This window comes from Corticium candelabrum, chromosome 7, assembly GCF_963422355.1.
Source record: "Corticium candelabrum chromosome 7, ooCorCand1.1, whole genome shotgun sequence".
NCBI lineage: Eukaryota > Metazoa > Porifera > Homoscleromorpha > Homosclerophorida > Plakinidae > Corticium > Corticium candelabrum.
In genome coordinates, this window is record NC_085091.1 from 6,294,611 (window position 1) to 6,322,532 (window position 27,922).

General features: G+C 40.5%; 6 protein-coding genes across 7 annotated transcripts; 1 reads left to right on the top strand and 5 right to left on the bottom strand.

Annotated features, from left to right (window-relative positions):
* Positions 1–86: 86 nt before the first annotated feature.
* On the top strand, positions 87–16,061 carry LOC134182012 (myosin-9-like). 2 transcript variants are annotated; one of them, XM_062649321.1, is made up of 22 exons: positions 87–829; positions 2,510–2,756; positions 3,700–3,743; positions 3,801–3,893; positions 3,948–4,177; positions 4,961–5,045; positions 5,111–5,203; positions 5,292–5,360; positions 6,563–6,655; positions 6,716–6,856; positions 7,668–7,837; positions 7,893–7,998; positions 8,457–8,626; positions 8,696–8,798; positions 10,039–10,254; positions 10,317–10,402; positions 10,478–10,541; positions 10,596–10,685; positions 11,372–11,451; positions 15,168–15,276; positions 15,348–15,494; positions 15,560–16,061. In XM_062649321.1, the coding sequence occupies exons 1-22, from the start codon at positions 167–169 to the stop codon at positions 15,647–15,649; spliced, it is 3,189 nt and encodes a 1,062-aa protein (XP_062505305.1). In that variant the 5' UTR covers positions 87–166; the 3' UTR covers positions 15,650–16,061. The 2 variants fall into 2 exon arrangements, 1 of the variants encoding a protein (XP_062505305.1); XR_009970250.1 differs by lacking the exon at positions 15,560–16,061 and having other exon boundaries at positions 15,172–15,276; positions 15,348–15,485.
* Positions 16,062–17,499: 1,438 nt separating this feature from the next.
* Positions 17,500–18,345, bottom strand: LOC134182765 (uncharacterized). The gene has a single exon (XM_062650203.1). It carries the CDS (start codon positions 18,205–18,207, stop codon positions 17,641–17,643), a length of 567 nt encoding a protein of 188 aa, XP_062506187.1. The 5' UTR covers positions 18,208–18,345; the 3' UTR covers positions 17,500–17,640.
* Positions 18,346–18,582: 237 nt separating this feature from the next.
* On the bottom strand, positions 18,583–21,017 carry LOC134182423 (uncharacterized). Its single transcript, XM_062649824.1, has 6 exons — positions 20,089–21,017; positions 19,971–20,028; positions 19,598–19,913; positions 19,454–19,499; positions 19,053–19,393; positions 18,583–18,989 (listed from the first exon to the last, which is right to left on the bottom strand). Exons 1-3 carry the CDS (start codon positions 20,911–20,913, stop codon positions 19,711–19,713), a joined length of 1,086 nt encoding a protein of 361 aa, XP_062505808.1. The 5' UTR covers positions 20,914–21,017; the 3' UTR covers positions 18,583–18,989; positions 19,053–19,393; positions 19,454–19,499; positions 19,598–19,710.
* Positions 20,975–21,505, bottom strand: LOC134181768 (uncharacterized). Its single transcript, XM_062649034.1, has one exon. It carries the CDS (start codon positions 21,503–21,505, stop codon positions 20,975–20,977), a length of 531 nt encoding a protein of 176 aa, XP_062505018.1.
* A 24-nt stretch (positions 21,506–21,529) lies between these two features.
* LOC134182756 (uncharacterized) lies at positions 21,530–21,862 on the bottom strand. The gene has a single exon (XM_062650196.1). The coding sequence runs from the start codon at positions 21,860–21,862 to the stop codon at positions 21,530–21,532; it is 333 nt and encodes a 110-aa protein (XP_062506180.1).
* A 95-nt stretch (positions 21,863–21,957) lies between these two features.
* Positions 21,958–26,352, bottom strand: LOC134181769 (ankyrin-3-like). Its single transcript, XM_062649035.1, has 6 exons — positions 25,920–26,352; positions 24,121–24,338; positions 23,337–23,988; positions 23,059–23,262; positions 22,183–22,992; positions 21,958–22,088 (listed from the first exon to the last, which is right to left on the bottom strand). Exons 1-6 carry the CDS (start codon positions 26,350–26,352, stop codon positions 21,958–21,960), a joined length of 2,448 nt encoding a protein of 815 aa, XP_062505019.1.
* Between the last annotated feature and the right edge of the window lie 1,570 nt (positions 26,353–27,922).

Below are 27,922 nucleotides of genomic sequence, written 5' to 3' on the forward strand. Positions count from 1 at the left end.
CGGATAGGTCGCGGTAATGTATGGAGACTCCGAGGCTACGTTAATGTCAATATATCCGGGTATCACCATGTCACTATATCCGGGTATCAGAATGTCAAATTTTGATTGTTTCCTTTTGTAACGTGAACCTAAAGTGGTATGTCTACAGATTGGATGTCTATGTGTCATGGCTAAAGCTAAAGAGCAAGTGAAAACGGATGCGGCTGAGCTTGCGAAGATTTCTCGTCAATCTGACAGGAAGAACATCCGGGAACTTGGCGTACAGCCAAGTGTTTCTACCCTCTCACTTGGAGGTCTTCAAGAGAGAGTTAGAGAGGCGGAATGTAACACGAAGAAGCTTGTTGAACGGCTTGCAGAGCTTGGATTTTCATCAGAGGTTCGTACTAACGCAGAACTGTCACAACACGAACTACACAAGCCAGTCAGACCATTTCAAGCAGCAACAGACACAGTACAGAGTGTAAATGCCAAACTGTGTGAAATATCGGATCGGTTGTGTGCCAACGAGGTGTCTCTAGAGACGTTACAAAAAACCATCGAGAAGATTCAACTTCAACAAGCAGCCATACTTCAACAGAATGATAAAAGTTTGGGTGGTAAGACTGTGAAGGTGGTGGGTACGTCTTCGGAGGCAAAGAGATTGTCTAAGCATCTGGCGAAGAGTCAGCGTGAGTTGAGGCAGTTGAAGGAGTCTCAGCAGGATTCTCATGATGCTGTGAGGAAGTTGACTTCGGCATTGGATATCGCGACGAGCAACAAGATGGCAATAGTGACCAGAATGGAGGAGATGAAAGGAGCTAAACAGAAAGCGGTCAACAGATTGTCAGAGGTTGGTTCAGATTTGAAATTCAGGAAACATTTTATTAATTAATGAGAGAATGTAGATGAGGTGTTTATATTAATGACTTGTATTAGTAGTAACATGCTTAGCCTGGTATTCCAGACTTCTTTCTGCACGTGATGGGAGGAGAGAAGAAAGCAGTCTGGGGACAGCTCTATTGTAATTGACTTCGGAAATAGGCGGTGTTCATCTTAATCGATAATTACCTGGGTTCATTAGGAACAGTAACAAGCACCAGATGGCTCGTAGGATATTGCCAGAAGCTGTTTGCTGCCAGCCGACCACAAACGAACGGGAGAGCGTAGAAAATGAGTGACTTGACTGAATCCGGTAGGGAGTAGGCAAAGATGTCGCGACCTCGTACTAAAATCGCTTAGCAAGCAGTTGAAGGGTCTTGAAGGCTTCAAGTCGGAACAGCCGCTGCAATGGCTTTATCGTCCGGCAACATATGATAATCATTCGCTGAGTTATCAGGTCATCAGGAGCGAAACAAGTAGCTTGTTGTATTTGTGTTAGCTTCATCCCACTGTACTATTACAGTCTTCTGAGAATCGCCTAGAGGTAATTACAAAGTACTCATTGACGTCAGCAGTTGTCTACAGTGCTGATTGGCCGTTTTTATCGGCGGTTTTGATTGGAATGGATGTTTGTGAACTTGAGCAGTTGCGTTTCTTCCGAAGTCAATTACAATAGAGATGTCCCCAGGTTGCTTTCTTCTCTCCTCCCACTCTCGCCTCTCATCACGTGCAGAAAGCAGTCTGGAATACCGAGGCTATAACATGCTAAACAAAAGACCTCTCAACTCTCATGAATTTATCGTGGACTCATGATTTACTGGCATGGTCTCAATCTCATGATATGCCAAGATTACCAGTTCTTTCTCCCAACAAGGCTATTGTGAGACAGTCACTTTGCGCAGACCCGGTACCCTTGTCTTTCCCAACATAGCGGATTCTCTGAGCCAGACAGTATACAGCAGGTAGCTATGCTTGCTTGTGTCTGGGGTATTTAGGCTACCTGCAGTAACGTTTGGAAGTTTCAGACGATGCCCACACAGAAATGTAAAGCAAGGCTAACTTGTAAATTTGGCTGTTTGCATTAGAATTTGTCATTGATTGATGCAGAAGGAGAAGCAGTACTTTTGGCGCAACACGGTATCCAACTACATGTACCTAGATCACAATTAGAAGGCTATGCAGAGTTTTCATTTCGGTCGATGGTACCAAGCAATTTGAGTATGGCAAGGGACTTGGGTGGGTGGAACGACGCTGAGGCTAAAGTGGACACAGCCACACTCGAAGCTGGGACATCCACTGCTGACATAGACTATTGTAGAGAAACTATATTTTCTCTACATTTTAACATTACAATCCTGTAGTGGTAAAAGTTTTTGTGGTTTGTGTGTAATAGTTATTCTCTCGCTTTCTTTGTGAGTTTGCTTCAATTGTTCAAATGTTAATTAATCGTATTAATTGACTACTCTTACTTTGGACTTGTTTAATGGTTGTGGTTGTTTAAAAAGACATTGTCACAATTTTACATGAAGAAAAGTTGAGCGGTCTGAACGTGCGTCACATGCACATGCCCCCCCCACACACACCTTACATAGACATGTTATTATTACAGATGTGACAAGACTGTAAATGATGTTGTTGTACATTTGTGTAGTTGAAAGCCAAGTTGGCACACGAGACAGCAAAGAGAATTGAGTTAGAGGAAATGCAGTCTTCTCTACTCACTCAAGTGAAAGAAATGGACAACGTTGTTGATGCTACACGAGGAGAAGTGCGCACTCTTTCTCAAGATTGCACTGTTCTTAGAAAAGAAGTCATTAGAGCAAGAGAAGAGCTAACAAAAGAGCAACAAAGACGTCTGAATGCGGAGAAGAAAACAAAACAAATAAGTGACAAACTAGGTACAATGTATTTGTTTATTGTTTGTTTTATTTGTTTATTGTTTGTTTTATTTGTTTATTGTTTGTTTCTTTGACAATTGTGTTTGGATTTTGACAATTTTGCTATTTACTGTATTACCTCATTTTAAATAGCACGCTGTTATAAGCGGGTTTAGCAGAAAGGGCGATCTGGTGACTCTGCTACTAAAACAACATGTCATTACATGGCTGGGAGTGCTAGTATAAAGTGGAGAATATGCGATTAACATCAGCATAGTGTGAGCATGGTGGCTTTGGATGCACGTGTCAATAGGGGAAAGAACACCGTAGACGAGACATTTTTAAATCATATAGCAGATCAAGACCACCATAGACCTCTCAGAAAGAGCTGACATAACGGCATGCGTTATCCCAGCATGCTGTTGAAAGTAAGGTAATACGGTAATGGTGAGGTGTTATACACATTTTTTATCATGCAACATTTTTATCAAAGTCCAGTCACCTTTTGTCAGGAAATAAAAGTTTGTAGTTACCTAGTACTGTACATACAGTATCTTCAACAAGTGATAGTAAGAGTTAGTGCAGTGTCATTATGCCTTTGACTCCAGTGTATAGCGTGTGCAAAAATTTGCAGGCGTTTAATTTGGCAAAATTTCCTTTGATGAAAGTACACAAAAAGTATTGTCTGATTAGGTGTTGTTCACAGTATTAGCTAGTAATGTCCAATCATTTGAAAATGAATTCTATTTACTATCCGGAATCACTATGCAAATATGTGAGATTGAAACTCATTTTCAGACCGTCGTGTGGCTGATGCTTAATGTGTTGTTGTTGTTGTTGTTGTTGTTGTTGCAGTGATATCATTCGATGTTATTTTGGTTGTATTCAGACTAATATTTTGACAAGTCATGTATTGAATATCGTGGAGTGTATACAGTAATAACCAACTGTCTTCTCATTTCAGAGGCAAACAATGTGAAAGTGGCAAAACTATCTGAAGAATTCCAAGTATGTTATACAAAAACTCTAACTCTACCTTCATTGTCAATCAACATATTTGTGTAGGCACAGTCAGCTGAGTTCGAAGACACTAAGAAGCAACTTGTACATGTGCAAGGACAATACGTTCACAGCCACGAGGATCTACAAAAGTCAAACGTCTGAGACTAAACTATGATATCAATCACAGCTACTTTTACATTCTCTTTTTAGGCTGAACTCCAAACAGCAAAGAATTGCATTTCTGATCTACAACAAAAGCTCTCACAGTGTCAATCAGCGAAAGATAAGTTGGCTGCTAGTTATAAAACTGTCGTTGAGAGTGAACAGAAGAAATCACATGCAGTGGTACAACGAGAAGAGGAGCTTGAGACGGCACTCACTGATACTAGAAAGCAGAACAGTGATCTATTAGAGAAGGTTGCTCAACTGGAAGACACAAAGTACGTGATTGTTTGTGTTGCAATAAAAATTTATTAGAAATATTTATTAATAATACTATAAATCATTAATAGAATTAATTGATTATTTAATTAATTAAATTATTTACATTAATTATTTTATACATGTAGTTAATTATTTTATTATTGATATTCATAAGATTGTTTTCAGCTATGAGCCATAAGAAACAGGACTTTGTAAAGTCATGAGACTTGACAAGTAGCAAACTCAAAACGTATTGGGGTTATAGTCTGTGAGTATGTGTATGGATGTGTGGTGGACTATGTCAGGAATGTGCCGTGCCCCTAGTTTGGTCCAGCCACAGTGCGGTAGTTGCAATTAATTAATTATATATGGTAACCAGAGACAATGGACAAATAGCCAATCATATCCATGAAACAAAACCAGAACAGTGTAATTCATGTTTACGATTTGACCAAAATTAGATCAACAGAACTTACCTGTCTGCAACTGATAACATGAAATCAATGATTTTCTTTGCCTACGACATTTATACATAACCATACGTGATATTTACTTTCCATATGTGATATCTCTTGATACTTTGATGACTACAGTATGGACTTTGTGGTCCCGTAAAACGACAGTCATTTTGTAGGATAGAGATTGCAAGTAGCTTGCAGCGCTGCATAGGACAGTAGCATCTAAATTTGTAATTCTTCACAACAATCTTGATTTTCAGAAGGCTCATAGCTGAGGAAGTGATGCTGTAAACACAGCTTTAATTACTACCGTAGTATTGAATAATAATATGTTATATGAAGGACTGAAGCAGTTCAGTTATTACACGAGGCTCGGCAGCAGCTTGTATCGGAGCGACAGGACGTGACTAATTCGGCTGCTGATATGGTGAGTGTCGTTCTGTTGTGTCGGTCTGTTACCTGCCAGAAATGTTAATAAACTGGTTGAAATAGGAGCAGACTGTTGCTCTCTTGAGATGCCAGTTAGACACTGTTGTGGCTGAAAAGCAACATATAATGGTTGATAAAGAGAAATTGTTAGAAGAGGTGATGATATGAATTGGAATTGTTTTTTTATGTATTAATGTTAATTATCTTTTATGCTAATTTTGTTGTTGGGTGTTTTGGGGTGCAGATTAATCAAGCAGTTGATGGTATGTCTAATGAGAGAGAAAAGTTGAATTCGCAGATAGAAGATCTTCAGGTGTTGTGGCTGTAATATGATTTTTATTGTGTTGAGTATGTCACGCACACACACACACACACACACACACACACACACACACACACACACACACACACACACACACACACACACACACACACACACACAATGATGTCATGGTCTAGGTCAGATATGATTTGAAGTAGTCAGAATGATGTAACCCATCCACACAGCCATTAGGCACACGATCAGGCTAGTAGACAAGCTGGTAGGCAGGTTAACCACATTCTTCATACAACAATCACATACACAACTTGACAGCCAGGAGTCAATCACAACAATTGAACATACAGTAAAACCTCGATTATCCATAAATCTCCAGAGACAAGTTAGAAGTCCAGATAATCGAGTGTCCGGTTAATCAAAAGTTGATAAATATCAACTAATTTTTCCTCACAAGATCACACTCTCTTTCCAGACTTACTGTACATTCATGTCACTAGAAGAGTCATTAACAGCTGCCTGTTTATTAGATTATTATGTTCTCTGTTTTCTATTCGCTCATTTCTGAGAGGCTGTACCTACAATGTATTGTAGTGCGAAGTGAAATATATTATAGTGCCTTTATCCGGGAACGCATTACTCGGGAATGCAAATGTCGGGGACACAGAATTTGTCTGGATAATCGAAAGTCCGTATAATCGAGGTCTGGATTGATCATAAAGGGTGTACTGTACAGTAAAACCAGAAACTCATGTGAACAGATTATTGTGCGAATTTGCCAGTGTGAAAGTGATTGCTTTAGAGGTGCCATGCAGTTTTAAATTTGTGCGATTCTAAGACAGCCCAGATATTTAGACCAGTACACCACGACTAACCGCACCCACTTGAAGCAACTCCTTTTTCTTCTCTTCAATGACTTGGCTGAACCAATGCAACCTGCATCATCCAACAGACTGAATCATTGCATGAAGCACGCCACACCCAAGTTAAACGTTGTACTGAAGTACACTTAACATACACTGACAAACACAAGAATGGCAGGCAAGATGGAAGGTATGTGCATGCGTACGTCTATTGCATAGTGCGAATTCAATTCATGCAATGTTGTTTTGATTACACAATTTGCTTGATGTAAATCAATGCACGAATTTCTGGTTTTATGGTATAGTAGGGAGAGACACTTTACATCGTCAAGTTGTCATTGCAAAAATTTTTTATAACATTTTATGTATTCACAGGCTCGTTTGGCTCAGTGCAACTCAGAGAAAGTCGAGCTTCAAGAAGCTGCTCAGAGACTCCAGGTGGCAAACTCGGCACGTGAATCTCAAACGGTGTGTGACTAGATAACTAATTATTTACAACTTAATCAATGTCTTTAATTTGTTTTTCAGGTGTCTTTAAGGCAACATCAGAAGCTGGCAGTTGAGTTAAAGGAGGTAGAACTCACTAAAGATAAGAGTCAGCGACAGCTGCAACGAATGCAAACGAGAGTGGAGAAATTGGAATCTCACAAGACAGAATTGGTTGCACTGGTAATGAATCTCTTTCTATTACTGACTGCAGCTGTACCACTACCTTTGCTTCCATGGCTATGATCCATTCCAAAATGCACAATCGACTTGTTGCAAAGTAGTACAACTATATAGAAGCCATTAAATTTTTTGTGTAAATTGTAGATAGTCATGTCACGTGACCACAAATTCTGTTGCTGCTCTAAAATGGTTTTTAATTGTCAAAGCAACGAGATTATGACAAACGGGGCGTGGATGTTGCTCCTAGTTATTTGTGGCTAAGTTTCTGAATTTTAGTGAGTCAAGAAATGATTTCTTTTGTTAGTTGTTGCAGTTGGGACATTTACCAGTGTTATTAGAACATGTTTTCACTGTACCTACAACCCTACCTTGTTCCCATCCTTTTGAGACAGTAACTCTACATTATACTTTCATGCTTGTACTTGTGCATAAGATGTTGCTGTTTGTTTAGTACAAGACTATTTAACTGAAATAGATAAGTAAATGGTAATACGTATTGAAATAATTTTATAAATAAATAAATATTTTAATGAATAAATAATATTTTAATGTTTAATTAATAACTGAAACAATATTAAAATGAATAAAAAATAAAGTAATTAGTGAACAAATAATAAATTAATAAAATAGTTAAATTAATAAAATAATAAATTAATAAAATAATAAATTAATAAAATAATAAATTAATAAAATAATAAATTAATAAATTAATAAAATAATAAATTAATAAAATAATAAATTAATAAAATAATAAATTAATAAATTAACAATTTCTATATTTAATTGTTTGTTATGATTTACTTGTCGACAGATAACAGAGATGGAGAAACGTCTTTCTGCGTGTCAAAAAGACAATGCAAGTGTTGTTGAGTCTTTACACATGGTCAATGCATCCAATCAACAGCTTCAGGAGATGCTGGAGAACACGAGGGCTGAACTGGAAAAGAAAGCTCGAGAGGTCGACGAACTGTGTGGTGCAAGGTATGCTAATGTAAAGGGTTTTTTAGTGTGAAGTTGTCAACCTTGTTTATGACAGAGAGACGTGGAATGCAGGGATGCAACAGCTGCAGGATGAAGTCAATCAGTTGCAAACACAGTTAGTTACACTGGAGGGAAGTATGGAACAATCAGACTCATCTGCAGTAAGACTATTGTGACTAGAGTTTTGATGATCTTACTGTAGGTTGGTGTGTGTGTGTGTGTGTGTGTGTGTGTGTGTGTGTGTGTGTGTGTGTGTGTGTGTGTGTGTGTGTGTGCGCGTGTGTGCATGTGTGCGTGTGTGTGTGTGTGTGTGTGTGCGTGTGTGCATGTGTGTGCGTGTGTGTGTGTGTGTGTGTGTGTGTGTGTGTGTGTGTGTGTGTGTGTGTGTGTGTGTGTGTGTGTCAAAACATTCCCAAAGGGCCAATATTGTTTATTACAAAATGTCAGTTTACCTACTGCATGGACCAGCAAGTTTGTTGATAATATGAATTTCAAATGTACATTTTTGTGTTTATAGAAATGTATGTTACGTGTGATGTGATCGCAGCTATTACATGTTTATCACCCTAATGTTTTAAGTCACATTTTAGTTAATAGTTTTTTTGGCTTTTGCGTCTAGCTACTTCGACTAGAAACGGCTGTCACTCATTACAAGTCTGAAAACACATGCTTGCTAGAGTCAGCAGCTCATGCTAGAGCAAACATGAAAGCGTGTACAACAGAGAAGAGGAACTTGGAACAGTCTTTAGAAGCAATGGAGGAGCTTTGTAAGCAAAGAGAAAACGAGAGGTTGGTGAAGAATGCGAGTTCCTCAGATAGTGCAATACTGTATAGATATTCTTGGTTGTGATTACGTAGAGACCAGGTACAGCATGAAATGGTGGAGATGAGAAAACTTATGAAATCTAAAGAGTCTCAGCACAATGCACAGCTGAAGGGTTTACACGAGAAGAATTCTGATGTACTGTTGTAATCTTAATTTGTTAATTAAGTATATGGTACACAAATGTAAACATTACATTGGAACCAAGTGCAGTGAATCTTAATCTGGAATTGTATTTAAGAAGAGAGGAAGGGAAATTGTAAGCAGGTTGAAGGTAGAGAACACAGTTGCCCTTTCTTCGCTGTTACGTGACATCAGCCTTTGTGGTCCAGGTGAGAGTTCAGGTGGTCACGCAACAGTTGGTAACACAATCTGGTGCTCCTGTGAGTTTGCTAGCATAGGCCCAGAGTTCTTTTGAGTATTGTATTGCACAGAACCCCAGCTGTTAGCTGGGGGTGTGACCAGTAATTGGTAGCTAGCATTTAGGCTTTTAGGTGTGTGTGTGTGTGTGTGACTTTTCGTATTCTCTTGCAAGTTGATTGTCAATTCAGCACGACCACTAGTGAAATATTTTCAGGCTTTAGGCTTGTGTTGTGATATCACATGGTTTTGTTTCTAAACAGTCGGAATAAATAGACTTTTTCTTGTTTCTAAATTTATCTTACAGTAGCAACTCCATATGTACCTTCATTTGGTTTGGACATTGTCTTCTTAGACACACTTTGTTTGAGGTATCTACTGTCTGCAACCATTGTCAACCAGACAACTTTTATATGCAAAGTCTGTAATGAAGCCACAGAAATTGGTGGCTAACTAACTCACACACATAATGTTAAGAGATAAAATTTATGTTAGAGTTGTAGAGAAAAACTTGTAGTGCAACGATTTTTGATATTTTAACAGTTTGTATCTTCTTTGATTGCCATACTCATGATGTTATTTTGTTCTAATTTGACTCGGAACAGATAGAAAGATACTGAATCGCAACTATGTTTAGCTTATGTTGCCAGCAGTGGTATGTCTTGAATGATAATTTATAAGTTAACTATAAATCACAATATCAGAATTAATTTTATTGCTACTGACATAAGATATCTGTCTCAAGTGGCGTCAAACTTGAATGGGCAGCATTGATGCACTACTGAAATATCGTTTGCTAATAAGCTCTGATATCACTCTCATTTCACTTCGATGTTTTTTCCTTGAATTTCCTGTGGGGTTGCCAGTGTTATATTCACACGGACTTCCATCTCATATGGAGATAAACCACTGGCTGCACTTTTGAGCCGAGTTTGGTGCTTGTATTTGTATACGTTTAGCAATTGTATTTATATATGTTTAGTCTTTGTTGCCAATTGACTTTGTGTTATGTTTGCAGCTTATTCAACAAATGGCTAACCTAAATACGGAGTACAAGACATTGGAAGCTTTGAAACAACAGTTAGAGGATCGACTTTCTACTTCAGAGCAGCAGATGTCAAAACTAAAGCGAGACGTTATGGCCATGAGAGGGCAGTTGTCAAATGCGAGGAAGAGTCAGGAGAAGGCAGAGAAGCAGCTGCGGATTACCAAGACAGCCAAACAATCAAACACAGTATGTACCATGTATTATGTATAAACCACATTTTACGATGTGAAATTGTGTTTGTCAAGTAGAAATCAAGGAGTGATGATCCAGACAAACTGAGGAGAGACTTGAACGTTCTTGCTGAAGCTCAAGTCAACTCAAAGCGGCTTATAAGGTTTGTAAAGTCTCGTGAACTACACAGTTGTTTACATGGAAGGATAACTCTATATTGTCATGTTGTCATATTTAGCAACCAACAAGATGAATTAGAGCGTAGCAAAGCTGCAAATGTTTTGATTGAGCAACGATGTGAGGTTTGTCATCATCTCATTGAATCACTTAATTTTAAATTAACAGACTCATTACAGGAACTTGTGGCCAGTAAAGAGAGAGAATTAGCCGAGTTTATGTCAGCTGCTGAACAGCTGATTGCCGATGCTCTAGAAAGATCATCTCAAGTGAGTTTGACAATTTTTTCGTGATACGTTTTTGTGTGCGTTTAGATCAGCCAATGCGTTATGTGTTTGTCTTGTCGAATTGCCCGTTTACACGAGCACCTGTAGGCGAGCCAGCTTTTATTTGGAAGTTATGTTTAGACTTAAACTCAGGCTGAGCTGTGCCAATCTGTGCTACCTGACTCGGCATTTCTCAGTCAGGCTGGCCAGGGGCTGACTTGGGTCAGGTGTATCGTATAAATTCTATCCATGCCGAGATGAGAGCTGCTCATGCTCAGTTTGTCGACTGGTAGTAGACCTACATCTCATGTAAATGAGATGTCATCTCGTAAACTTTCTGTACATTTCTTGATTTGATGTTGTAAGGCCATGGAGAATAAAACGTGAGCAACTTGGCCTTTGTCCATTGAGAGTGTAAGCTAACATGAACAGGATTGATCTCAAGGAGATAACACATAGTAACAACATGCCCATCAGAAGGACTGACTTGCTTGTAAAGATTGTGTTGAGTGAATGTGGGCTGGCATGCTAGACAGGCACAGGATTGCTGCAGGATCAGCTCGCTATACACGTATGCGCTCATGTAAACACAGTATTAGTAGTTGTTATTTGACTGACTGATTTGTATATCATGTGAGTATGTTATTATGATTGCATTTGATGTTGTTTGGTTGTTTTGTCTTGTCTAGGCTACGGCACAATTACAAGAAGCGAAACAAAGTTACAAGTTGCAACTCACACGCCTAGAATCGGAACTCAATCACGAAAAGTTTGTTCTTAACTCTAATAGTCCAGTTCCAGTTGGACTAGCGTTTGTAACCATGCTGACACAGTTCAGCACAGTTTGGTTTCACTACTTAGTTTGACTGCATTCCAAGTCAAACCAAACTGAACCATGCTGAGCCTGGAAATTATCATCTTGTTGTGTCAGCATGGTTGGTCTGCTAGTATGAACGCTACCCAACTTTAAGCAGAGCTCAGCCCATGCTCAGTAGATTACAAGATAGCGTGGTGAGAAGAGAGGGTGATATGACTGAGTCACTTTGGGGTTTATCATGCAGTCTTTCCACTGAACACTTGCCAAATAGCTAAATGCTGCAAATAGATGTCCCTGGCGGTGAATGGTATAATTCCTCCTTGCCAATATGGCTAGCTGTTACGGTGCACTGTGTACAAGCACCATCACTACATCGCCCTGATAATGGTAATTAGCAAACTGCATTAGAGCTTCAAGGATTAGAAGGCCGATCTATTGCACTTGCTCTTTGTGTTCTGCATATGGAGGCATTCTTTGCATGCGGCTTCCGTAAGCGTTTAGCTAGAAATGAGCTCAGTGAAGATGACAGTCATGGTTCTGAAGACAACTGTGCAGAAGTAAAACAAAAGCAGACCAATGGTAGAAACCATGATGAAGAGTATGATGATGATGACCTCAGTGATGCTGAACTTGATAATGCTAAACATAGAAGGGCCAAAACTTCAAGAATTTGATTTTGACAGAGCATTTAAATTTTGGTATAAAAGGCCAAGAAGGATGGTACTGAACACTTGACGTCTGGTTTTCGAACTTAGTCCTACCAAAGTCACGTTCCTTTGAGCATGACATGTGTCAGACTAGTAGACTTTTTACACTTGTTGTGACGATTGATAAATGTTGCCTCTCTCTCAGACCAGGTTAGGCTTGAATCAATTTGTCATTTAGATTGTTAGCTGTTGGATGTTTGAGTGATTTTATCTTGGCTCTGAACTAAAGTGCTCGGCTAGAAATGAACAAAGTCTGTTAGGCAAGAGGCTATGTACATGTATACTAATCAAAATTTTCCAGCAGAAACACTTGTTTATGTGGCATTGTGTTCGAAAGTGTACACAATACTTCCTCATTCAACTGTTGTAATGCAAACCAGAACAAAACACACTGTTTAACAAATATGCTCTTTAATGATCCATAGATGATTACAGCTTAGCATAAGTACACTTGATGATGCAGAATAACCCGAATACAAGACACCAACAGAAGTGGGCTGGTGCCGTTTTCTTCTTTGCAGTGTAAATATGCGCCAGCTTGGTTTACTGTCTTAGGTTAGCATGGATCAGCTTGACTCGGTTGTATAATCATGCAAGTGTGGACTAAACTGGGTATAAGATACAATTCTATAAAAATGAAAACGAGATGCATAAATAACTGAATTGGGAAATCTGCTTTGCTAAGTGAGACCAATGATGCTTGTTGATCTTCTATAGAGGCTTTGGCCAGACCAATTAAGTTTTTTATGCTCAGATCTTAAGACATCAAATTCAGACTACCAAATCAGATAGAAATAATAATAACCACGGGACATTGTGAGCATGAGCATTTCTTGATGTGTTCCCTACAAGCATTATTATGATGAGTATTAAACGAATGCCACATACATGTATAGTGAAGAAGACAAGAAAAACGCAGCTAGATCACATGGTGTGAACACCTTTGGGTTCTTTACTTGGGATGAGTACTTTAATGCAACACAGTTTGCATGTACCAGCCTTTTAGCCTCGAATTTCCAGACCAGAGAGCGCAAAGAGCGCAAACTCTAGTCTGGACCAAGTCGATACTAAAATGATTTCGGAAGTATATATCAATAGCGATGATAAATGGTGTCTAACAGCGTAGGATCGTTTTACCTAGATCAACATATCATTTGTAAATGCCATGAGATCTCACGAAGAAAGAGACGTCTGCCGTGTTTGCGGTGATCTTGGTAGACGGCATGAAACGAGGACTCTTTGATTCTTCGGCAGACCGCTAGCTAGTCTAACCGCTCGACCAGTTGTCAAAGGTTATGGTCTGGCGATGCTGCTGTGCATGTCCTGTTACCGCAAGCTTGAAAATATCAAAGAACTGAAGCGGAAACTAAAACTAAGATGTGTGCGTCCAGAGTCTAATCATTGTTCTGGCATGCAGAGTTTAGTCATTGTTCTGGCGTGCACTTAGCCGCCCACGAAGATTTCACACGTGCACTAGTGCGCTTAGCATAACCAATTATTGCTAAGCCAATCAGAATTTACAACCGATATTCGGGTTGTAGAAGCTGATTGGCTTAGAAGGGCTATTTCCGAAATCATTTTAGTATTGACTTGGTCCAGACTAGAGTTCACGCGCTCTCTGGTCTGGAAGTTCGAGGCTACAAGCCTTTCTACTGCCGGCACATTCTTGTGCATGAGCAAGTCAAATTTGTTTTATTTTGTTCACGCTCAAACTAGACCAGAATTTGAGCATGAAGAATTGGTCTATGGTGTCACCTGTTCATACCATAGTTGTAAGATGCTACACATCTATCTGGTTACTACTTAGCCTCGGTTCCAGACGCTTTCCCGTACGCGCTGCACGTGACAGGTATATGGGGTCAAAAGTAGGAGGAGCGAGCGGGAGAGCGTCTGGGCGCACTGCTAATACAAACGAGTTCAGGGGCGGGAAAGCTATTAGATCCAAATTATACTATTAGTCTAACTGCATTAGGTTGCACAATGCAATCGTAATACGATGTAGGTAACTCATCAGTCAGTTCCATTCGAATAGCATCAAAACACTCACTAAAAACAGGCTAACCACTGAACGACGCAGTGAACTTCGTCTGCAACAACAACGACGTGATCGCGGAATCGACTCTGTTGGAGGGCGTTTCTCCAATGGACTGCCAAACACACCGCTGACATCACCACGTTGAATCTGTTCGTCTTCAAACAAGCTAGCGGCTATCATTACAGCTGTTACACCGTGTTCTGTCAAACTTGCTACCTGGTCTCTCATGAGAGAAGCAATGGCTTGGATGGAAAGAGCAGTCTGCATTACCAAAGACCTGCAGAGTGTTGCACACACTTAGCATCATGTGGAATATCATAGACTTGCCATTGCCAGTTGGAAAACATGCGAAAACGTCGTCTCCTCAGGCCAGATGACATATCATGTATGCAGAGGTGCTGCAACGACTTCACAGCTTCGATCACGAATTGAGGACAGCAAAAAGTTACTGCTTCCGCTATTGAATCATCTGAGATGGATCTACGAAGATCAGTCTATGTACTACAGGCGTAGCTTCGATTTCTAATTCACTCGGGAAGACCTCCATCGCAAGAAACGCTGCCGCTGTTGTAATAATAGCCTACCTGTGTGTCTAACAATGTTAATTAGCATGTCTAGAATTGTAACCATAAACTAAGTGGTATTGTTCTTGTTGTAGACCAATCAAAACCACCGCTCGGAGCGAGCGGGAAGTTTCTATTGGTGCGGAGCGTTTCATGTTTAATAGCTTTCCCGCCCCTGAACTCGTCTGTAGTACAAGTGCGCCCAGACGCTCTCCTGCTCGCTCCTCCTACTTTTGACCCCATATACCTGTCACGTGCAGCGCGTACGGGAAAGCGTCTGGCTCCGAGGCTAGTTACTACTATAATAAATTATTGAATTCAACTAATATGTAGGTTTAGTGATAATACGGATGTATTATGTAGGCAGTCTCAGACAAGTATGAAAGTGCAATCTTCACTACATAAAACAGAACTAGAGCAAGCCCGGTTGATGGCTTACAATCAAACTAAGAAAGCACAACAAGCTATACAGGTACAGTACAACTTATCTACACTGAATACTGAAGAGTCAGCTAGGCAGCTATTGTGAATTATATACATTAGGTGTGTCGTCTGACAGTTGCGAAGCTTGCCAATCAGGCTGAAGTCGATCAGTCGTCATCTACTGATAATGTGGCGAGGTTGACAACTCAGCTGCAGATAGAACGAAATCTGGCATCATCAACTGCGCAAAAATATGAGCAATTAAAGGTACCCACTACCTCATTTCAACAAAATTTCCTCTACAGTATATTCCCTGTGCTCTTTTTGATCAGGTGAGTAGTGCAAAACGTTGTAGAGAGTTAGCAGAAGAAGTTACACATCTGAAATCATTACATACATCTAGAGATCAAATTAACCAATGATTCCAAGATTTAGTTTAGACAAAGATTGATGGTCGATTTATACAAATAGTTTTATACAGTAACAATGAAGATTATGCTTGTTTGTTAAATATAGTTTCAAATATTTAGACTGTGTTTTGACTTACTGTCTGCAGCTTGTGCTGTACTTAGTAGCTCGTGATGTGCACATGACAGACACAATAATTATTGGTACTGCTAGATGTTCCTAGAACTTGCCAATGTCTTGTACTACTATGGTGACACCTGCACCACTATTTCTTCTCCAGACACCTCAGTTGCTTGAGATCTTAGTCCTTGTTTAATCAGTGCATTAATCAAATTGTTACAATGAGCTGTAGCACCAACGTTCTTTCTCTGATTCTCCACTGTGACTGTGTGTGCATGTGTGTGTGTGTGTGTGTGTGTGTGTGTGTGTGTGTGTGTGTGTGTGTGTGTGTGTGTGTGTGTGTGTGTGTGTGTGTGTGTGTGTGTGTGTGTGTGTGTGTGGGTGTGCACGCGCACGCATGCATGGGTGTGTGCATGCTTGTGTCTGTTGAAAGAAGGGCAAACAACCTTGCAGTAGACTAAAACTAACTAGTTCATGGAAATCAACAATGTTGCATTGGCAATGTCTTAACCTAAAGGCATGTGAAGCCACTCAATTTACTGTTAACCTTAAATCACCTCACAATTAGCAAGCTTGGCTTAAACTCTCATAGCAGAATTCAAGTTGTGATGTGTGTGTGTGTGTGTGTGTGTGTGTGTGTGTGTGTGTGTGTGTGTGTGTGTGTGTGTGTGTGTGTGTGTGTGTGTGTGTGTGTGTGTGTGTGTGTGTGTGTGTGTGTGTGTGTGTGTGTGTGTGTGTGTGTGTGTGTGTGTGTGTGTGTGTGTGTGTGTGTGTGTGTGTGTGTGTGTGTGTGTGTGTGTGTGTGTGTGTGTGTGTGTGTGTGTGTGTGTGTGTGTGTGTGTGTGTGTGTGTGTGTGTGTGTGTGTGTGTGTGTGTGTGTGTGTGTGTGTGTGTGTGTGTGTGTGTGTGTGTGTGTGTGTGTGTGTGTGTGTGTGTGTGTGTGTGTGTGTGTGTGTGTGTGTGTGTGTGTGTGTGTGTGTGTGTGTGTGTGTGTGTGTGTGTGTGTGTGTGTGTGTGTGTGTGTGTGTGTGTGTGTGTGTGTGTGTGTGTGTGTGTGTGTGTGTGTGTGTGTGTGTGTGTGTGTGTGTGTGTGTGTGTGTGTGTGTGTGTGTGTGTGTGTGTGTGTGTGTGTGTGTGTGTGTGTGTGTGTGTGTGTGTGTGTGTGTGGTACGATAGCTCAGTTGGTTAGAAAGTCATCTTACGGAGTGTTTACATCTGGGACCTTGAAGGGTTGCAAGTTTAAGTCACAGTGATGGCCAGCTATGGCATAATTTCCTTCAGCAAGAAACTAACACACATTTGCTTCTCTTGACTCAGGAGTATAAATGAGTACACGTACCTGGTCATTGACTGGGGTCCAAAGCGGCCATTGGCTGTGACGTGGCATCAGCTACTGGGGTCTTGGTGAGACTTCGGATGCTCACACCGCAGTTGGCTTCACAAGTCGGTGCTCCTGCGAGTGCCTGACTCGACTCCAGGGGTTTGCTAGCGCAGGCCCAGAGTTCCCTGAGTAGCGGACAGGGCATGACCTCTGAGAGGCAGCTCCTGACATTTAGAATTTCTATGATTTAGGCATGTGTGTGTGTGTGTGTGTGTGTGTGTGTGTGTGTGTGGTGTGTGTGTGTGTGTGGTGTGTGTGTGTGTGTGTGTGTGTGTGTGTGTGTGTGTGTGTGTGTGTGTGTGTGTGTGTGTGTGTGTGTGTGTGTGTGTGTGTGTCGTCTGTAGGTCAGTCAAATTTTCATACATTTTTATACATCAAAGCTAATACAGGTGAAACTAAAGTAACAGCTAATGAACAACAAGTGTCGCAACTACAATTACAATTACACAAATAACAAGTAGCATTAAAAAGCTCCCCTATGGAGCCTACAGACCAAAATTTAGTTTACTGAATTGAAAGTTGAACAACATCTAGACTCTGGCCAGCTTTCTGTCCATATGTTACTCTGATCATCTTTCTAGCCAACACCGATGCATTGCAACGCTGAAGTTGTACTGACAAGCGTCTTCTCCAATGTGTCTTAAAATCTGAGGGATTGTTTCTTCCTTCTTCATCTCTATATAGTTTGGAAAGTTTATTGAGGAACGTTGATGCTTCTTCTCCCCACCCACCAAAGTGCTCGAAAGCTAGTGGAATAAGGGTAGGAGTGTACCCTCCAGGCAACTGCTCTTTAGAATATTTGTTATGTTTGATGTCTTCTCTCCTTCTAGCTGCAGCTCCATCCATAGTTGCTGCCCTTTGCAGAATGTCCTGGCTCCAGGCGAGAGCAAGGGCCACATCAAGTTCAACATTTCCCCCACATGCTGAGTCAAACACAACAATGTCTGCTCTATTGTTGGATGTGGTATATCTATCTTTTGGTTCGATTTGATGTTGGCATTGTAGACTGCTCAGGCATTCGGACCAGCACAAAACAACAGAATTGTGAGACCAAACTGGGCCTCCACCCATTTGCGTGTTAGTAAATGGTACCCTTCAACATCTAGTGACTTTCCGCATTCACATTTAGTGGCCCAAGGTGGTAAAGACAAAGGTAGACCCAATCTGAGAGAAGCCGCCAGGACAAAATTGCCAGATAAAAGTGCAAACTTCTCTGAAGATGGAATGGAATCTAACCATGCTCCTTATATAGTTGCATTTAGAGAATGGAAACATCTGAAACCTGTCAGTCATAGGCACAGATGTAATTCCCTTAGGCAAGGAACTCACACGTAGTTGCCTTTCTCGACTCATAAGTATAAATGAGTACCTGGTCGTTGACTGGGTTAGACATGACCACTGACTTGGCAGTAACATCCTGCAGTAGACGGGTATGTGTTGGCATTGGTGTCCAGTCGTAGAACTGCACCATAATTAGTGCCCCTGGATGACTCTGGCCAAGAGATGGATTGTCAGCGCTGGCCCTAAGTCTCACACTGATTGGCAATATGTACCACTCAAGCATTAACTGCAATAGTTCTACTGGTACTCGACCATACTACCTACTTAGTACTATTCATCCAGCCTACTGAATAGAAGCTAATACAACAACTTCATGAATGTTCCCTACCCTATGTAATTACATGTACAATACTATGTACGGTTCACAACATCGAAACATCAATCGTGTTCATCTTGATTCTTACAGAGCTTTAGGATCTTGTTGTTAGTCTGATCAAGACTGAGATGTCCATCATAGGTACAACAGATCCTGCATTCTCTTCCACGAATGTATGCAGATATTATTGCTGAGGCTGAGTAACAATCAATTTTATTACCTTTTACAAAGTTCATACATTTCAATATTATGGCACTACCTCATCACTCTGTCCTGCCACTTGTTCTTGTGACTTTAACATCTCCTCTACAACTTCTACTCCAAACACAGCCTCTGCATCAGATCTTTGTCGTCGTTGAATTAATGCACCAATAAGTAAGTGCCGCTGGGCTGTAGCATCAAGGTGTTTACACCAAATTTCCAACATAGCTTTAGCTTGGAGAGCAGAAGAAGGGTAATCGTTCTTTATGGCAGCAATTTTTCCTGTAACTTTAAACAGGTCGGGTGCAAGAACTGAAGCAAACTGTTGCCAATATCCTTCTATGATGTCGGCAAGACGAATTAACTCATCTGACGTCACCGTTTCATTGGAATTACAACCTACAAACAAATTTGACATTTTTTTTGGTATACGAATAGTTGCTGGGCAACTAATGTTACCTGCGGCCAAACGTGACCTTAGTATTGCAGGACGTATCTCTGAACTCTACACAGAAACAACTAATCACACACAGATAGTAACTCGGTAGTTATGATTATCTCTAGATTCTCACTAAATGTCTAAAACTGTCGAGTTTGTCTTACCTGACAGTATGCTTCTAGCACACAAGCAACATCATTTCTGTATATAGAATTAAGAGCCGTCATCAGTCGTGTTATCGTAGCTTCACTTGAGGATTTCATCATGCACCATCGCTTTAGAACATAAAGTGTGGGCTCACACTCTTCTTCCTCACCACATCTTCATTAAGAGGTCTGTTTAACAGCTCAGACCATAACCTCCTCCAGTCATCTCCTAAGTCATCTTCTTCATCCAGAAGTTTGGACACTTCTAGCAAACAACTTGCAGGAGGTTCATAAAGAAGAGACTTTACTGGTGTCATATAGCTGACTCCAACATCTATATAAATCTTGATCACTACCAAACCACATGGTAAAATATCTAAACAAGACATACTAGCTTCTTCCTGTGATGGTCGTAAAGGAATATGCAATGTTGATGTCATTTCGCATTGCTGCAAGCAAACATCAATTCATTAAGTTATAGATAAGTTTACAATACAAAGGCTACTCACAGAGAATTTGTGGTCTGGATACCAAAAAGAAAGTTTGGGAGGAGGTTGAACTTGTCGGTTTGTCACACTGCTATAAAGCTGAAAGCGAGACTGTTGATATCCATCCAAAGAGATGAACTCGATATAAGATGATTTTAAACTCACTGCAGAGACATCAAATCCCAGTTGCAACTTCAGCCCTGCCATTCCTTGCTGCTTCGCCGTATCAACAACATCCACAATCCACTCACGAACAGCAACACACACTTTGGCATTGAGAGGTGTATGTGTATCTGACAAGACAGTCATTTGAAAGTTGTATCTGTTGAGAGCAAACTCCAGTGGATGACCAGAGTAGATGTGGAAGTAGCCCACATTGCGGTAAATAACTGCCAAACGACGAAAACGTCTACACAGAAGAGTCAGCATTCTGTAGAATAATGGCTGAGGAATGCGGATGGGAGCAGACGACAAGATGAGAGGTAGTGACTTCCACTTGTCATTCATCGTGTATGATTCAAGACCAACTGCATGCTCCAGAAGACAGGGAATAAAGCAAGCTTGACCGTCAAACACATCATGTTCTTGTTCACTGTGTGATTGACCTTCCCCTTCTTTTTCCAGATTGAGAAAATCATGGCAATCACTTGCTGTCTTCAGATTCTTGTCTTCAATAACTTGATACTCACACAGCAAATCATAGTGGCTCATCAATGACACAATGAGACGTTGAGCAGATCCTCCGGCATCTGATAAAAGATGTCTCACAAGAGACATCGTCATAATGCCTTTCTCTTTGCTGCGTTTTACATCATTCGAAAACATGGGAGGAACATCACCTTCCATGTGTATTGTGATCACTTTCTGCAGCTGTGATACAAACCATTCTACATCTAACACGACTTCTTCATCTCCACTCTTCAAATGCCTTGGGATGATACATCAACACTGCGCGACTACTCAAATACAGTAGCAACACCAACAGCTCTTCTCGATCTTTGATTCCAGCAGCTTTCATAGCAAGCTGTAGTAATTCATCAACAGTTGTTGTTCTCTTTGTTGGATAAGAGACTTTCACTTCTCTTACATTTTGTTCATACTTAAGCCAGCTGATAGGCAATCTGTGATGTTGGGCCACCTTGTGAGCCACTTCCTGTGTTTTCTGACGAAGCAGAGTCACCTGTGGATCTACAACACCACTGTCTGGGTCTGTCACTGTGTTATCCACATAGAAACACATCATATCTTTAGATGCCCATATGATGTGTTCTGCCAACACTGTGCCCTCCAGTTTCTTCCTTATAAATGCATCCTGTTTCTCCATCATCCCTGGCTGCTCCTTTAACTTATCAGCATGTGTTCCTACTAGAAACATGACAGGTGATCTGATTCCTACTTTCTCAAATATCATGATACGACGTGACTGATCACCTTCCATGATATGAACACCTGATACCCACTCTTACAATCGATCAAAGTTTGTTTCGCCATCAAACAAAGGAATGTAGACAATTTGTCCATCGTCTGAACGAAACTGAGATGGAGTCTTGCCATCCATCTGCTGACAAGCATCAAACACAACGTACATAAAACCAGCCTTTGACATAAACAAATGATGTGTGACATAGAACACATTCTGACCAGCATAGTCCAACACAGTAAGCATTATTTCTTTCTTTGCCTTTTGACGAGACTTTGGGTCTCTCAGACTCTTGGAAACACTTTCTTTTAAGTGTTGAGGTAAAGTAGTTGTGTTCTCAGTAGAAGAATCATCAACACTGCGAGACAATGTCATTTCAGTTTGTAAAGGTAGAGCTTTCGGTTGTTTCCTTTTGGTTAAACTTTGTTGCTGTTTGTCTTGGTACTTACATGATTGGACATCAGCGCTTGCTATGATTGGTTTTGTTTTCTTGTTTGGCAACCTAGTGTCATGGTCAGTGCTGCCCGAGTCACAGAATAGAGAACGTCTGCTTGACGTTTCATCTTTATTCTCATGTTTCTTTTGTTGTGGTTGCTGTTGGCTGTCACAACAAAAAAATGTCACCTGTTTTGCATTTTTTCCAGCCAAAGGATCTTTTGAAAGTGCCATGCTTTCGTGCTGGTTTACTGCTTTACTTTCTTGGCTGCTTTGTAAATCAGACGAGAAATTGCTGGCCATAGATTTCCTGTCTCCTTCATCCCCCACTAAATTGTCCACATTTCTAAAATCTGCCTCAGTATGATCTGAAGATGAACAAGATTCTACAGCAAATTCTGTACCACCTGATGGTTTTGCATCTGTGGCTGCTATGTGAGACGAAACGTTAGAGTCTTTGAATGCGGACAAATTCGATGACGTTTGCAATGAGGATGACAAACCTGATGGAACTGACTGTGCAGGAACTACTAAAGTTGTTGGTTTCTGAGAAGGAACAGTCAACTTCGGTGAACAATCATTAGGTGGAACACGAGGCATTGAAGGCATGCTATGAGAAGAACCAACAGGAACAGCCTGGACACGTAAATCCTGATTTGATGATTTCTTTGCCATGTGAGTGTAATTCTGTTTCCTTGGATATTCACTTTCCTTTGACTTGAAATATTGATCTTTTACTTCTGGTGTGTCAAGTGCCTCTGCCATATTGATCACAACGTTCTTTTCATATATTTCTGCATAGTCAGCACTGGTGAGAGGTTTGGTCCAGTCACATGCTTCCTTCACAATAATCTGACACTTTGGATCAAACACGACTCCTATTGTACTCGGCTCATCAGGATTGAACTTCTGGAGAGTGAGAGATTTTGTTAAGCTTGTCTTACCCACACCATCACGTCCAACAACATCAACACGTAGAAACACGTTTACTGCTGATCCCTCACTACAGTATGACAGATAGACACGCAATGCTGCTTCTCCTGGCGACACGATCTCTTCAGGAAATGTTTCTATAAAATAAATAAATAAATTTCAATAGTCAAATGGAACTAAAGTTGCATGTTTCATTTACTCACCAGAAGCCTGAATGATTGATGCCATTTTGCCTTTTTTTTGTATTTCCAATCTCCTCAAAACAGCTTCTTTGCCAATTGGAACTTTACTGATATCAGCTCCATGAGACAAAAGAAGTCTTACTATATCTTTTTGTTTACTAAAGACAGCTACATGCAATGGACCTTTTGTGCCCGTTATCTTGGGATCACTAGTGGCACCATGTTCTAACAGCAAACGACACAAATCATAATGTCCCAGCTCTACTGCCAGGTGTAAGGAGGTTCCTTAAGAGTACGACCTTGGGGGCTGTAAGGTATATCTGAATTTACAGATGCTCCACAAGCAATCAAATGCAGACAAATTGCAATATTCTGCTGTTCGACTGCTCTCTGAATGAGTGAGTATCCTGTTGTAGTGTGACAGTTTGCTTCTCTCAGACACAATCTACTCGAAGGGTCTAACTTAGCACTAAATTCCAAAATATGACGACAATTGTTGATGTTGTCAGCTTCATGAGCACTACTAAAAATGGCCATAAGATCTTCTTTATCAATATTCGCCTTCTGTAAGTCATCTAATACAGCATCACCCGACTTTTGAAACAAATAGCAGAATGTTTTGCTAAGTCTGTTCTTCAAAGCAACATGCAAGGGTAAGTTTCCTTCTCTGTCAGCTACATGAGGGTTCACTCCATGTGATATCAACTTATCACACAACTCAACACATTCAACACGACTCTTACAAGCCAAGTGCAGTAACGTCTCGCCAAACACATTCAATACATTGCAATCAGCATCACTTTTAACTAACACGTCAGCTGTTGTCATATGTCCTTTCTGACATGCAAGCTGTAGAGATGTGTGTCCATTGCTATCTGTAACATTCACTGGCGATCCCTTTGCTATGAGCATCTCACAAACCTCAAAACAATCTCTTTTGCTACAAACTGCCTTATAAAGAACAGTTTGATGAAAATTATTTTTAGAAAACACATCAGCATTGCAGTGCAACAGATATTGAACTGTTGATGTTAAACCAGCCTCACATGCCAAGTGTAGTGGTTGGTTTCCATCTTTATCCACTGCATCAATCTTGGCATCACGTTTTAGTAAATTAGAACACAATTCAGGGTTGTCTTCCTCTCCACCAGCTGCTGTATGTAGTGGTGTTTGTCCATATTCATTCAATGCATTTACATCTGCTCCATGGGAAAGCAAGAAAAGGCTTGCACTTGTATGACCTCGTTTACATGCCAAATGTAGTGGTTGATTTCCATCTCTATCCACTGCATCAATCTTGGCTTTATGTTTTAGCAAAATAGAACACAATCTAGGACAGTCTTCCTCTCCACCAGCTGCTGTATGTAGTAGTGTTTCTCCATCTTTAGTCCAAGCATTTGCATTCGCTCCATTAGAGAGCAACAAGCGGCATGCTTTCGAATGCATTTGCTTCCATGCCAAGTGTAGTGGTTGGTTTCCATCTCTATCCACTGCATCAATCTTGGCATCATGTTTTAGTAAATTAGAACACAATTCATGGTTGTCTTCCTCTCCACCAGCTGCTGTATGTAGTGGTGTTTGTCCATATTCATTCAATGCATTTACATCTGCTCCATGGGAAAGCAAGGAACAGCTTGTACTTGTATGACCTCGTTTACATGCCAAATGTAGTGGTTGATTTCCATCTCTATCCACTGCATCAATCTTGGCATCATGTTTTAGTAAATTAGAACACAATTCAGGGTTGTCTTCCTCTCCACCAGCTGCTGTATGTAGTGGTGTTTGTCCATATTCATTCAATGCATTTACATCTGCTCTATGGGAAAGCAAGAAAAGGCTTGTACTTGTATGACCTCGTTTACATGCCAAATGTAGTGGTTGATTTCCATCTCTATCCACTGCATCAATCTTGGCTTTATGTTTTAGTAAAATAGAACACAATCTAGGACAGTCTTCCTCTCCACCAGCTGCTGTATGTAGTAGTGTTTCTCCATCTTTAGTCCAAGCATTTGCATTCGCTCCATTAGAGAGCAACAAGCGGCATGCTTTCGAATGTCTTTGCTTCCATGCCAAGTGTAGTGGTTGGTTTCCGTCTTTATCCACTGCATCAATCTTGGCATCATGTTTTAGTAAATTAGAACACAAATCAGGGTTGTCTTCCTCTCCACCAGCTGCTGTATGTAGTGGTGTTTGTCCATATTCATTCAATGCATTTACATCTGCTCTATGGGAAAGCAAGAAAAGGCTTGTACTTGTATGACCTCGTTTACATGCCAAATGTAGTGGTTGATTTCCATCTCTATCCACTGCATCAATCTTGGCTTTATGTTTTAGTAAAATAGAACACAATCTAGGACAGTCTTCCTCTCCACCAGCTGCTGTATGTAGTAGTGTTTCTCCATCTTTAGTCCAAGCATTTGCATTCGCTCCATTAGAGAGCAACAAGCGGCATGCTTTCGAATGCCTTTGCTTCCATGCCAAGTGTAGTGGTTGGTTTCCATCTTTATCCACTGCATCAATCTTGGCATCATATTTTAGTAAATTAGAACACAATTCAGGGTTGTCTTCCTCTCCACCAGCTGCTGTATGTAGTGGTGTTTGTCCATATTCATTCAATGCATTTACATCTGCTCCATGGAAAAGCAAGGAACAGCTTGTACTTGTATGACCTCGTTTACATACCAAATGTAGTGGTTGATTTCCATCTCTATCCACTGCATCAATCTTGGCATTATGTTTTAGTAAAATAGAACACAATTCAGGACAGTCTTCCTCTCCACCAGCTGCTGTATGTAGTGGTGTTTGTCCACATTCATTCAATGCATTTACATCTGCTCCACAATCCACTAACAGCTGAACATTCAGAACAAAACCATTTCTACCTGCTATGTGTACAGCGCAGTTACCATGAAGATCTGCTACATTCACACTCTCATTTGTTATCAGTGGACGACACACAGCGGGAATGTCATGCAAATAATGCATAGAAGCTAAAGCTATGAGAAGAGGAGTATCACCTTCCTTGTTGACACATGTAACATCAGCTTTGTGATCAACTAACAGTTGACAGATATCGGCATGATGGCAACATGCAGCGATATGAAGCGGTGTATGTCCATCAATGCTTGCCATAGTGACGTTCGCACCTCGTGAAAGTAAGAACGAACAAATATCTGCGTTTTCATGCCCGACGGCAAAGTGTAAAGCTGTAAATGATCCCCAGACTGTCGCATTCACGCTCTCTCCTTCTTCAACCAAGAGTTGAACCCTCTCCCACTCTTCACGCTCGGCAGCTCTAGCGACATTTCGTGTCATTTCATTGCGTTGAAGTTTTCCCGAACTTTCAATAACAACGCGATCACAGAACACAATCACCTACTCATCGATATCTCGTAAACTGCTCATTTCTCAAACACACTACTGTGAGGCAGTGCGCACACTCCACCCAACGAAACTGACTCCACCCTACCAACCCACAAGAACCAATCACACACAACTAACGCTTTTGCTCACGTGACAAATGCCCTTGGAATGCCTAATTTATGCAATCTTTCAATATGACAATTTGCCTTCATTTATGACATTTTAATAACATAATGGCTGCAACATCATTTTACCTAAACCATCAATGACTGTCACTATGGCCAGTAGGGCCAGTAAACTTTCTAGGAATGTAAGTTGCTGTGACCTTCCGTCACGTGCATATTTTGTTACATGTGACGTTGTTACACATTTTTTCGGATATTTCTAATTATCATACTCAATTATATATTTTATTAATTATTGTCTGTAGAAGACTGTTTATTTAGAATATCAAATAACTAAATTAATTATTAGAATTATCTAATGATTCTTTTGTCTTACACTTTTAATCAAACAAAGTTTACTATTCTAAATTTTTTACAATCTTTAATTTAAAAACTCATTATTGTAATACAAGTGTGGAGATGTAAACATAGAGTATCATGTAACATGTAAACTTGTGTGTAAATAAATGTATACTGACAGGTCTATTGCTTTAGACATGCTCTGCAGGCTTATTTTCATTTCATTGTGTAAGCATGCACAATGAATAGCTAGAGAAGAATGTGAATGTACAAGTTGTAGTATGTTGCCTTAGCACTAGATGATATCAACAGTAAAAAACTAAAATTAATAAAGACAAAAACAATAATTAAAATTAAATTTTAACAACATTGTTTGTAAGATACAATCAACTCTTTGATTTTTATATTGACTGATAGATACATGTACAGTAAATAGATGACTTGTAGATCTGACCTGGAAGGTCCATATATAGCACAACACAACACGTACACAAGTCTGCACAACTTACAACTTTAGACTCATACTCCACACACACACACACACACACACACACACACACACACACACACACACACACACACACACACACACACACACACACACACACACACACACACACACACACATGCGCGTACACACACAAACGGTCTTTTTCATGTTGTTTCTGCGCGAGCGACACAATTGCTGTTCTGGCGCAGCGAGGCATTATCCTAAAGAAATGGCGGCAGCAACTACAGACGTCTATCCTCCACACCAAACATCTCTACCTCATCGATCTGCACCTCCAGCACAGCAGCAGGCACATGTTTCTATGTTGGATGCTGATGAGTCAATAGACTACAGCTCATCAGCGAATTGTGGTTTAGAGGTGAACACGTCGTTGGGTTCGTATGGTTTGGATGATGGTTGTGGGTCACGTGATTGCTGTGTAGGATCCTGAGGGACTAGAGAGATAGACGAGCATTGCAGCCAAACAAATGTTATTGTGGAGGTAAAAATGGTTAGTTTGTAAGCTGGTGTGTGTGTGTGTGTGTGTGTGTGTGTGTGTGTGTGTGTG

Coding starts and splice junctions, on each gene's coding strand:
- LOC134182012 (XM_062649321.1), top strand. CDS start 167: ATGGCTAAAGCTAAAGAGCAAGTGAAAACGGATGCGGCTGAGCTTGCG. Junction 10,255..10,316: donor CAGCCAAACAATCAAACACA/GTATGTACCATG, acceptor TTTGTCAAGTAG/AAATCAAGGAGTGATGATCC. Junction 10,686..11,371: donor CTCTAGAAAGATCATCTCAA/GTGAGTTTGACA, acceptor TGTCTTGTCTAG/GCTACGGCACAATTACAAGA.
- LOC134182765 (XM_062650203.1), bottom strand. CDS start 18,207: ATGGGTGGAGGCCCAGTTTGGTCTCACAATTCTGTTGTTTTGTGCTGG.
- LOC134182423 (XM_062649824.1), bottom strand. CDS start 20,913: ATGGAAGGTGATGTTCCTCCCATGTTTTCGAATGATGTAAAACGCAGC. Junction 20,029..20,088: donor ATCCAGACCACAAATTCTCT/GTGAGTAGCCTT, acceptor GTTTGCTTGCAG/CAATGCGAAATGACATCAAC. Junction 19,914..19,970: donor ACCATCACAGGAAGAAGCTA/GTATGTCTTGTT, acceptor AGATTTATATAG/ATGTTGGAGTCAGCTATATG.
- LOC134181768 (XM_062649034.1), bottom strand. CDS start 21,505: ATGGAAGGTGATCAGTCACGTCGTATCATGATATTTGAGAAAGTAGGA.
- LOC134182756 (XM_062650196.1), bottom strand. CDS start 21,862: ATGACATTGTCTCGCAGTGTTGATGATTCTTCTACTGAGAACACAACT.
- LOC134181769 (XM_062649035.1), bottom strand. CDS start 26,352: ATGACACGAAATGTCGCTAGAGCTGCCGAGCGTGAAGAGTGGGAGAGG. Junction 22,993..23,058: donor ATCAATCATTCAGGCTTCTG/GTGAGTAAATGA, acceptor TTTATTTTATAG/AAACATTTCCTGAAGAGATC. Junction 22,089..22,182: donor TTTACAAAGCAGCCAAGAAA/GTAAAGCAGTAA, acceptor TTGTTGTGACAG/CCAACAGCAACCACAACAAA.